Source organism: Saccoglossus kowalevskii, chromosome 3 (assembly GCF_978046115.1).
Source record: "Saccoglossus kowalevskii chromosome 3, keSacKowa6.1, whole genome shotgun sequence".
Classification (NCBI taxonomy): domain Eukaryota; kingdom Metazoa; phylum Hemichordata; class Enteropneusta; family Harrimaniidae; genus Saccoglossus; species Saccoglossus kowalevskii.
The window spans coordinates 18,944,999-18,958,087 of NC_140643.1; the positions used below are offsets into that span (position 1 = coordinate 18,944,999).

General features: G+C 35.2%; 1 protein-coding gene across 1 annotated transcript; it reads left to right on the forward strand.

Moving 5' to 3' along the window:
* Positions 1-2,077: 2,077 nt before the first annotated feature.
* On the forward strand, positions 2,078-3,166 carry LOC102805943 (somatostatin receptor type 2-like). Its single transcript, XM_006820944.2, has one exon. It carries the CDS (start codon positions 2,078-2,080, stop codon positions 3,164-3,166), a length of 1,089 nt encoding a protein of 362 aa, XP_006821007.2.
* The last annotated feature ends 9,923 nt before the right edge of the window (positions 3,167-13,089 follow it).

A 13,089-nucleotide genomic window follows, 5' to 3' on the forward strand; every position in this document is an offset into this window, starting at 1 on the left:
TTCCGATGAAACAAATATTATGAAAAATACGTGCTCTTAAACGTAACTGGTAAGTTTGCAATGTATTCAGTATCGGCGATTCTAAATTGGGTCAACACTATACACCGAAATAAAATGATCATTGGATATTGTTTTGTTGTTGTTGAATGTCCAGGAATAGCAGGCCTAGTCATTGAGTCTTGTCGTAGTACATGTATAATGTGATTATAATTAAGTAATTATCAAATAGAATAGTTTTATTTTGTATACGGCCAGAATTGGCCGTTATCTGTTAAAAAAAAGCGTACAAAGTTATGAAAATTATTTGGAAAGTTGGACGAGTTTCTTGACCGACGTTGTTTTAATATCGAAACATGTAGTTGAAAGTTCCAAAAAAGGTTACTAACAAATTATTCAACCTACATTTTAGGCACTTTAAAAAGTGCATTATTCCTCAATTGGAAATAAATTTCAACTAAACGCCTTGGCAGAGTCGACAGAAGACCTTTTAACTCGTATATTTAATGTATGCACCTGTCATGATATGCATGTACAGACAACTAATTAATATGTATATATGTAGTCGATGTTGCTCTTAAAAATATTAAAAAGTAATAAGAGGTTATAATGAGAATACCTCAAAGTATGCACGAAGACAGCACAGCTGGAGTATTGACCGACGCGCAGCGAAATGCCTAAATCCAAAATGTTTAGAACAGAATCAGCGAACTTCTTTGTGTGGAGTCCGGTCAAACTCTGGTGGCAGCCATGTTTGTTTTTATTATTAGAGGCACAGTCACTTGGGGGCTGAAAATCAATAAATACTTATTAAAAAAAATCATCCGCTATACGTTTATAAATAAACAAGTTGTGAAACATAGTAAATCGACACCCTGTCGGTTTCAAATTTTGGTTTCTTACCTTAAAATGCAAAACAAATTTTTTAGAGGGGATCAGGTGTTACGTTAATAACCATTGTTCATAATCACTAACTTTGTTTTATTCAAAACTGCACAAATCCCGCGTTTTCTGATGATATCCGACGATTTCATGAACGCAAATGGTCAGCAGCCAGAATCAAGGGGGATTCGCACAGAGTTCTGGGTAAATCAAGGAAATACGCGCTGTTACGGCACGCCTGATTGGCTGAAAATGAGTATGCCACAGATGCATGATAATACGAGGTTATTACGAGGATACCTCAAAATATAAACGAAGACACTACAGCGGCAGTATCGAACGACGCGCAGCAGAGGTTGATGCGATGGCGTACTGTTTGAGTGCATACCTTGGGGTATCCTCGTAATAACCTTATTATTATACATCTTTTCCTTCATGGGAATGCTGAAATCCAAAAATATTTAGAAAAGAATCAGTGAACTACTTTGTGTGGAGTCCGGTCAAACCCTGGTGGCAGCCATGTTTTCTTGTATTATTAGAGGACGCTTACGCGCGTAATCATTCCATATTAAGAATTCGCATTTCCTAATGCACTACAACTCTTGAGATTTACTAAATTAAAGTTATTGCAGTATGTTCCTATATTCTACATGTCTATTTATAGTGACCATATTATCACACATGACATGCAAATTATTATTATGGTGTCAGATTTGTAATAGTTATAGTAAGTTCACCGAACGTGACTTGTTTCAATGTATATACTGCCGCCAACGACGAGATTGTGTCTTCCCTTGGCCTTGCCTTATCAACACAGTATAGTTTATATTTGTCATTGTGGATTCAAATTCATATAGAAGGTCAATAGAATATTATAATTTTTGTTAATCTTATCACAAAATGTGCACCGATAAATTGCACTGATCGATTTACTACAGCAATGCAAGAACAGAAAAATGGTATTTACAATTATTATACACGGCATCGAGTCGAGTCTTTAAAAACAACATCAAACGGATATCGCGCCTCAAGATCTTGAAATGACATTTTCATTCAGTTAATTGAGCAATTCTAGTAAGCATGATTTATTAAACCTACCGGTGCTTCTCGCAGTATGTCACGTGACACCAGTTGTCTGTATGTTGTTCAGTTGATAATCAGCTGCCCGGGCACTGACAACTAGTCCATCAGAGAAACCATGTCGATAAATACGTCTTTCTCTAACCCAGAAGCGCTCCTCGTGTTTAATACATCCGAGTATCCGCGCGAAATTGAGAGGTGTTCGTTCATCTGCTTTGTAGCGTTATCCATATCGACGTTAGGTGTACTTGGTAACGTAGCATTTCTTTTTGTCGTGATTCGAGTGTGCTCAATGCAAACTGTCACTAACGCCTACTTAGTCAACTTGGCTTTTGCGGATTTGTTACATCTGGTAACACACACTTCACTCTGGCTGTGTGGTATACTTGCCGATCCGTGTCCCGTCGACCAGGACACCAACTTACCCGTATTTTGTGTTTTCTTGGTGTTCTCTCGTGTGAGCCAATATGTGTCAATGTTCACAGTGACGGTGTTGAGTCTTGAACGATATCTAGCTGTATGCCGGCCGATCGTCTATCGCAACGGAGCGATTCATCGACCTTGTGTTGTAGCTACCGTGATCGGCAGTACCTGGCTGCTGGCATTGCTTTTTTCTTCAGAACAGTTTTCAGCTTGTATTGTCACTACCGGTAGTTACTACCATAATCGCGCAATAATTGGGAGCCTTATTTTCATCGTGTCATTGATGTTTTTAATGACAATTGTCACCGCCGTGTATGTGAATATTATTTGCCGTGTCAGAGCTTCTACCCATTCTATGAAAAGTCGTGACAAACAGATAATACGAATTTGTATAGCGACAGCTTGCATTTACTTCATCTGTATGTTACCCAGCGTTTTGCAAGCATTCATGATAGTTCTAAATTCTCTGCAATATAATATCAACAACATACTGGAAAAGCTTATCGTCACCAACAACGTCGCCACTATTCTTCTAGAAGTCAATTCGTCTATCAATCCTATAGTATATAATGCACTGAGTTCAAACTACAGGAGTGCTTTCAGCATGGCGTTCAAGTGTTCTAAATCGTACAGCTGCTTCTTTGTACCCTGCAAAGAACCTGCGGGTATTAACAAAAGTAATGGTAACGAACACCGCAGCGAAGAGCATGTCGATTTAACGCAATTTACAAAACATCGTGGAGCAGAAAATAGAAGAGGTCATAGAAGGAACTCGGAATGCTGATAATGCAAATGTTGCAAACCTTTAGCATGCAATATGTAATACAAGACTCGTCATGGTAACATTATTATATAATATTATATTCGATTATATGGGAAGGGATTTAATAATTCTTTACTCCACGTGTTCAGCTGATGTAACATTTGCAAATATTAGTGACCCATATATATATATACAACGTTGCAACAGTTTGCTAGCTGTTCTGTTGACAAATGGGAATTGTTAGCTTAACCTCTATGGAATACTGGCGCCAGTGTGACAGTGATGTTACGTTAGGTAAAACTATCCTGGAAAAGGTATCTGTTTATATACAAGTAGTATTCGATGGTATATGGTTTTTGACATATTCAATGATAGCGGGGGTGTTTATTCCTAATGTATCTCAGTGTAGTTAAATACAGCGTTGTATACCGGAATACTCTAATTTATCAGTCGCATTGATTTGTAAGTAGATTCGTTCTGCATATTTTACGAAATTATATAAATATTAATATGTATGGTCATCAAATACGTCAATTAAAATAAAGATGTGTTTTTTTGAAAGAAAATTCAATTATAAAAAAAAAACCATATTTTAACTGACAATTTTAAAATTAAAATAAAATTATGCTCACATATCTATTTTTGAATATCAGAGATTTTATTTATATAAATAATGTAGTTTTACAAAAAAAAACCCATAGCGCCTTGTTAACTTATTTTTCACGACTACATTGGTACACTTCGGTAAATTGTCAGTTGAATAAAGGGTGAATTAATATTTTCTAATACTATATAATAATAATAATACATATTCTGACATTAACGTAATTACGATATTGACTGAATTCCATAATTTCACAGGAGACGTCGACAGTATTTCAACTTTCCGAACGAATATTTAACCAATCAATCAAAAAAGTGTTGTTTGATGAAATGTCACATTGACCTTAGAAACGACTATGTATGTGACACTTTAAAAACGGCTTAACTCACGAAGTAATTGGTATGTAAGCGTGAAACGGGTGATAAATGTTGGAAAATAATACATATATTCGATACAGACTCACATGTAAGAAGTAGCAGTACCCTTCACATTCGTGGTTATCGGTGTAACTTAAACACAATACTTATTATAAAGCATAAAGCCCGTCAAAGTCAAAGTAAATCGATACACATGGTCTATACTGACTTGAACTGTGGTATATCATATATCAACTAGTTGTTGCTCACTTTGGTTTCGTTATATTGATAAGTTATTGGGTATCTTTTTGTGAGTTTTCACTATATTTGCTGAGTATTCTTTGAATCGCCGTTTTTATAATACAATAATATCTAGATTACGCCATGATAATCAAGCGACAGTAATATGCTAGGTTATTGCAAATAAATGATGCGTATGTTGTGACTGGCGCCAAAGGAGGCAACAGACAAACAAAATAAGCCTATGTAGCGACAATGTGGCAATTAATATTGAAACCTATCTCAAATGTGTCTGTGTCTGGTGTCTACGTGTATTAAGTTATGTTGTGTACGATATTATGATGAGTGAATAAATGACAACGCGATGCCAAAACTTGCGTGATAATGGGACGAAGAGGCGTGAATTGCTCAATGGTGGGTTAGGCGCAATTGATGTTAAGCAAACATCCCCGTCCCAGCCCTGTTATCACGTACTAATGGACATACCTTTATTTCAATTATAATACCCTGGAGTATATATAAATTGAATACGCGCCGTAGACGCTTGCATATCAGTTGCAGATCTCAAGTAAACGACGTTCGAATAGGTAAATGTTCTTATAGAAATGACAGAATTTCTTAAACCGAGAAATTAATGATAAGTAATAAGCGATTCATACAAAAGTGGGAAAAACACACACAGAATATTGTTCGTGCATTGCTCTTAGGCACAATCCAGCTATTGTCTGATAACAAGGTTGCACGTGATACAGGCCGACTGATGAATATGCGGCGTTTTAATGATGGACAAGAAACGGTATTATTGTAGCTAATAGTCGCATACATTTTACGTGGGTACTTTTGCAGTACAATCGTGCTAAATCCTCACGATATAACCAGTCACAAATGACCAATCAACATACCGCCAATGACATAATATACCCACACATTGTACAATAGCTAAAACACACTCTCACAACGTACAGAACAAATAATACCGAGTAAATATTAATTTTACGAAACAAATACTCAGTTGGAATGAATGAGCTAATTATACTTACTTTTGAACTATTTTGTCGCGACTGTCGTAAAACATTTACAATATCTATTGATGTAGGGTCTACGGATTATGATAAGTTATATTCTATTAGAATGGGATTTAGTGGTATCATTTTTTATTGGCACAACACATTTTAAACTAGATTAAGAGAGTGGGTGTGGCAAAGCAGGGAGCTTTTGCTTCAAATGGGAATTTTAGGAAATGTATTGTGTTTCTTAATCTCGAACATCATTATCTTGTTTGGCTGAAAACACTAAACATATTTGAAATAAATTGTAATTTCTCATAATCAGAACTTTGTAATGTATCACCAGTTTTGACCAGAACGTTGAATCCAGCGTTTTTTTTATGATGTGCAATTATGATCTCGGTGATGTGAGCCAAATTGAAGCATTGTCAACTAGCTTGGCAATTACCATAAGGCTATTGCAATCTATATTGAATATTTTAAAACTATGGATCCCTGCTATAACGTTTACACACATTTATTGAATATTTACTTGCAAACAACTCACAGAAGCAACTATATAATAGTGATCGGATAGCATATGTCTCGTTCATTTAGTGTGAATGCTTCTTACGACAAAATTATTGCGGCACTGGGAAGTCGATTGACTGAAAAATAAAAGCCAATTTTGGCAGGTCGTGATTTGAGTGAAAACATACCTTCAGATCTATTTAACAAAACGTAGCTATATAATATATTATAGTCAAATCAGTGAAAAATTACTAATCTGGGGTATACAACCACTAGTCAGGTTTTTCGAAAAGAAGAAGCATATCCCGCTCCATACGGCATACCTGCCAAATATTTTTTTGAGCAATAAATGGTTCAAGGCACTACTTTATTGTTTAGAATTCTCAACGGTTTGATTTACATGTAAAAATTATATTAAAAAGGTCATGGACAGGACAACGACAAGAGCAGATGGACATCATTATAATATGATTGGTTATCGGCTATAATACGGATGTGTTTGTATTGGGTTTAGAGGACTATGGTCGACAAAGCCAGCAGGAATGATGATGATGGTGTTGATGATTGATGAATTAACGAGTGACAGTGCTTTAGTGCGATCATGTATCTACTTTTATATATACGTATAAGTGTTGTTAATTAAAGACGATCGGATGTTGCATAGCGGTAAATGAAAAGACAGGAGCCTGTCATTGTAAGTAAAACATGTGGATATAAGTGTACAGCTTATGTGGGTTCAGGTTGAAAACATCTATCGTTGTACTATTTGTGTAAAAGGACACAAAAGTAGAAAAGAAAGAAGAATCCGAGGAAGAATCTGATGATGACATGAGATTTGGTATTTTCATGCTGTTCTCATGGGACACCTCGGCCTTAAAGGTTCTCATTTTAATATTTGTTACTACAACAAAGATCTGCACCTGCGCCGGTTCTACGCATAAACAGTATTCCATGCTTTATACATGATTGAGATACGTAATTTTCCTCCGCTGTTCAATCTATGTATTCATGTATTTTGAATGTATGCAGTTATAAATTAATGATTCTATAGTATATAACATCAGTACGTGACTATAGCAACCTCCATTCTGTGACTGGCACAAGTAGGTCACAGAAATATATATTAACAATCAATATATTGTTACTATGACACAATCATTAACCAAAAAATAATCAAGTCAGCACTATAACCTATAAAACACTCCTATCAATGCCATGACATTTTAACTTAAACCTAAACATATATACCGTTACTAGGTTGGTAATATCTAACAATTGGATGTCTGTCTGCTCAGCGGTTCAATCACACTTCACTCCAGCAACAATTATGCTAGGTTGCAAAATTACTCTGTTGCAACTACAAATCTTATCAATCCACAAGGTACTATATCTTAATATTCGATAGAAACCCACTCTGAAATATTATTATTATTATCTTTAACTCTAAACAGTAATAAAGTAAAATCTGCCTAATTAAACTCAACACAACACGGATATATCAGGGCCACATCAAATCTAACATATCTTATGTCCACGAGTGTCAATGCAGCCTACAATACAGTTCTCTAATGGATGATGTCTCTATAACACATCACTCATCATGTAGGTCGGGTTTTGTAGAACCATCAATTATTGGTAGTTTAATGTGTTTTTTTTTCAGATGAAATATCACATACTTTGGCAAACATAATGTCAACATGATGCTTGAAATGTTCAAAAATTTTGGCAATTGAAAATATTGACACAAGTCTTCATTTGAGTAGAATGTGTTGGCATGATGTCAGGTTAGTAACATCACCTTTCAAATTCATACATGATCTGATTATCATAGTAGCGACAATATTAATAAATTAATAATAATACTCATATCAATAATGAGAACAAATTGAAAGGTTGACCCATCAATACCATAACAATGTCTGCACAATGTTATTTCAGAAAAACAAGTTAATACATTATGACGACGACACTTGAAAATCATGCATACAAAGAAAGACTTATTATGTTCAGAATCACATTGCAAAAACTCACTTATTATTAAAAAGACGTCTAATGTTTCGTTTGTCAGCCTCAAATATTTTATTTAGATGTTGAACCAATTCTTCTTCTTAACCAAGACAATGTGATTGCAAAAGTCTGTACAATTCTCTGATGACATCACTGTAAATCATTACTTCATTCAACAGATGGATCTCATCATACCAATGTGAAGTAAGTGTGCATTGGTGTATCTGTGTTTTCCCATTATACACTTACCCAAGTTAATAGGACTATAGCAAATGTTCACAGGTTGTATTAAAACATATATATGTGGTCATCAAACACAGATGCTTATCTTACAGAATATCACTTGTCTCGGGTCTCAATTAATCTTCCAGAACTGCTGACCTATTTTCAATATAACCAGTGACCCAGTGTCTATCATACACATAAACAACTCAGAATTTAATGTTGCATGTTTATTTATGAGTTGTAGCATGAAAGGCTTTTATGACCACAACTTACTTCTCTGATCGTGTTGAGTTTGAATCAGTGCACTTACCATGAAGCTTTAGCACCCTTCTCTGTTACCGCTTCATCTCACTATCTCTCTATGATCTGTGGCTGAACATTGCTAAGATTGCCTGTTCATCTGAAGGTTACATTGTGGCCATAAATGTTTGACTAAGTGCATTTACATTGTATGGCCATTGCTATATATTGTCCTGGATTAACTACCAAACATCTATCATGATGACTGCCTTTTCTAGATGTGATTTAATACATTTTCATTTAGCCATAGTCGGCCTATGCGGTCCTCACTAAAACCTCAATTTGGCACTGACACAAGAATTTACTTGAATATGCTCAGTCTTACTCCATACATAGCGTAACTGCTATACTTATAGTGTCAAGCACTGTACATGTTCTTTATTGCCACATTGCCAGTTCCAATTCTACTACATAATACCTCCATTGTAATTTTTGGTTGGAATGGTGTCAGTCCGAGGACCATATAAACTGGCTGCAATTATATCATTTATTACCCCAAATTTAAATAACTGTCAACATGGATTCCATGTGCTTACTCACCTCTTGTTTACAGACTTCACAAACAATCTAATCAGTACACCACTGTCATCATCACCAACAGTCGTTATGTATTAACTGAAAAGAGTTTAGTGGTCAACAGATTGAACTATGGTCCCTCTGGGACCAACGACGTAATCACCTCATACGTTATTGCCACTGCTTCTTGATACTGAACAAGCCACTATATTTTCTGTAGCGAATCCGAATTGCCCACTAGCATCTTGTACGTTGTCATTTTGCATGACACTTCCGACACACAATTCCGAAGACACTGAAGGGAGTATACATGCATCCATTGATATAACCCGATTTCCGCAGCCATGGCCTGAAAAGTCTTAGTACTCCACCCCAGATCTTCAAATATGCCTTTCTATCAAGGTAACTTGAGTGTTTTCCTGTCGCTCTGCTATGCTCGTTCTGTGCTGTTGTCAACACACCTTATCAAGCAAAACAAATAATCGTAGAGATCACCAGTCACTGTAGTTTTGCAAATTGTTTTAACAATTGTTACCAATATTTAGAGAAGATTCCGTTCCGAATTTATAGAGATAGGGATAACACAGTACAGCTGACTTCAGATTGTATATGAACATAGTTACAATGTATTACGAAAATATCGGCAACATTGAATCGATTGTATTAATATCCAACACTATTTATTGTATTAAAATATCCCCGAATATACTGCAAATTCTACAATAAATGCACCGAACAGCAAGACTGGAACGTGTTTCTAAAGACTTAGTGAAAAAAAACTTTCCAGTAAACCGTGAATAACTTCCACGCACACATTAACAGTATTTACAGAGATGCGTATAGACATACTCCATTCAGTAAGGGTCATTGGGTGATATTACCTACGAAGAAGACACATGTCTCCAATGCTATACTCCCGTACTGCAAATGTGAACAGTTTCACGTTACGTGGGTCATGGCATATGTTGAAATAACGACAATGAAGTGTAAGAAATATTGAACAACATCGAATACACTCAACAGACATGGTGCAGCTTTTTAAAAAAAATCTGACATTAAGTGCATTGTCAGTACTAATGGAGTCCTTATTTTATCAATCCTTATCTACATAAAATACTTGAGTAAATTAGAAATCCGAGACATGTGAGCTTGGAAGTACTACCAGTAACACCTAAGCGGAGCAGAACGACTACTCTGCGTAGCAACAAACAGCGGCTACAGTGTAGGGTGTAAAGTAATAATATTATGAATGTTCCCCTGATATATATTACTTGGAACAAGGCGAAATTATTTGCTATTTCGATGCTTTTAGACCACAGATTTGACAGCTCCCAATAACGCATGTGACTTTTAAAGCAACTTGTCTTTAATACATTTTCCCCATTCTACTGGTTAGCCAGTGTCGCATACAAGATGTTCACACACAATAGAAACGTATACACTACTTAGAAATAATGACATAAAATAATCATTTCATCGCTATCATTGTATGTATTCTAGTTTTATCTGGAAATTCTGAAATGAGTTGGGATAAAGCATGTTTCTTGTATTTTTTTCAGTATTTGCTATATTTTACGAAGTGACACAATACGATTTGTTTTCACCTACAATTTTAGCTAATGTAATTGTTTTAAATACAGTCTAAATAAAAGGAAAATATCAACTATCATATGTTAGGAAAGTGATACAGATAACCTTTGATCTGGGGCCTAGCACCAAGACTCTTACTAATTGAAACCCAACAATCAAAATGAAGGATAATATGATTCATTCTATAACAAAACTACTATGTAACTAGAAATCCAATCCAAATTACATGATCTAAATTTATAAACAAAAAACAAATGTAGTTCTGCTCAAGGTTTAATTCTGTCCTTGTGAAAAACGCATGGTTCTTGTTCATTTTTGAGAAAAATAAACGCTTTTACCGACCGGAAAAAAACATATATTCCTATTTTAATTTTAAAAATATGGCTACCCACCAGATTAAAACAAACAGATCTTGTTTCTGCGTCACACAAGTATTGGGTATTCCTTCTACATTTTTTGAATAAAACATGGCAAGTAAAAATTTCGTTAGTGTTTAAACACGCAGTTCAACAATCTGGCAGGCAAATACGTGGTATTGTTGTATTCCAAACGAATTACGAGTTCAAGCTCAAAAGAATAAAATAAAAAACGCAAATTACATGGTACCCTCACTGGAACGTATTTGTTGAGTTTGGGGAATATTTGTTTTTAAACACAGTATCGGCATTCTAATGGGAACAAATCGGGATCCCCTGTTGCGAATTTATACTTTCATTTGTATAAAGTTGAATTTCTGTACAAAGAAGCCAAATCCTTTAGTTTCACATTCAGATATATTGATGATGTACTTTCCATCAGCAATGCTAAATTTAGTGATGTTCAAATGATATATCCAGTTAAATAAATAAACTGCTGTATCTGCTTTTTTTTGCTTAAAGCCGGCGTCGTCACCTGCACGCGCACGAGTCCAAAGCGACAACAAAAACACACGCAAAACACGCAAGGTAAACGCTTGTTCGTAACAATGACACGCCATGGCCATCTGACGCATGCGTAGGTGACGACTTCCCCGCTTTAATACTGTATGACAAGATGAGATGTTTTGAATATCACTATCATCAATTTGTAGTACATAGGCAGACTTTTGGATCCACTAGTTTACATTCAAAAGTGTTTCGACATATGAGCTTGTCAGTTAAATGAAATAACAATGTTATGCAAATAATCTCAGTTGGTATTAATATAGATACGCCAAGTTTGATTTGAATACAAGACGTGTAAATCATTCACTATCACTTCAGCTAGATAACCACTATCCCCCATCACATGTACATGCACGTCGAGATTTATATTTGAATAAGGATTTTTTTCTCGGATTATTGAAATTGAATAATTAATGAACAATTGAATAACGACATTTCACACGCAACATTTGTCATTTTCAATCATACCTCGCGAGACTGGCAAACAACTAATTTCATCTTCATTCAGAGATATCATTCAACCGTGTCCCCATCCATAAATGTTCTTAGCCATAATTAATATCAGTATTATTATTATTATCTAGAATCCAAAACGAAATAAGCAATCATTCCTTAAAAAAGCCGTATCTACAACCTTCGAGTTTTTCCTTATGTTTACTACATACATCACTATAGCGTGACGATTTTTATTGGCATATTTTCCTGTTATCTCTTATTAAGTATTAACTATGAATAATGGTGTATGATAAACATGTTACCAGGAAATCACTGTAATATGTGCAAAGCTAAATCAGTACCATAATTACCATACCAAAATGTTTACCATTATTGTACGAAAAGCGATAATTTAAAAAAAAACATAACACGAATATTCCACATATGCTGACATAGCACAACATCTGAAACAGATTAAATTTATGAATTGTTGAGATGAAATAATTACAGGCAAACGACCGTTGACATAACACACAGCACGGGATGTAAACTCGTGCACATGGCGTAGAGCTCGCTTTCGTGAACGCGCTAGCCACTGAACGATCCCGAAATATAACCTGTAGTGAATACGCCTTCGTAGTGATTAGATGGAAAACAAATAACTCATGATTCCATGAAACTTAGCCTTTGCAAATGATCTCGTCAGCAGAATAACGTATGCTCAACTAATATCTGTGTGACAAGCGTGAAATTAGAAACGATACCCTGACATTTTGGATAGCAAGTGGTACACCATTACTTCTGTTAATTATGTGGTGTATGGCACCTTAGTAAATCTGAAGTGAGCTTATCGTATCCGTGTATAAGTCTGAGTAAAATGATGTATAAGGTTAGATTATAAATATATTGTGAAAGTAAAGAGCCAGGCTACAAACTGATAAATGACAATTAATTAATAAATTGTTTGTCGTTGAATATTTATTTCCGTTTTTATGATTATAACAGATAAAATTAGGTGCCTATCATATAACAAAATTTGTATTATTAAGGTAGAGATGCAGAGTTTGTCGGCACTTGGGAGTGAAATTTATGTTTTGCTTTTTATTATCCAAACAGTCTTGGCTAAAGACTGTTAAAATTTTGTAGAATTGTGAATAGTGGAACATACTCAAAAAACGATTTTAAAATATAGATAACAGGTGTAAACATGCTCTCTTTTGAATGCTTAGCA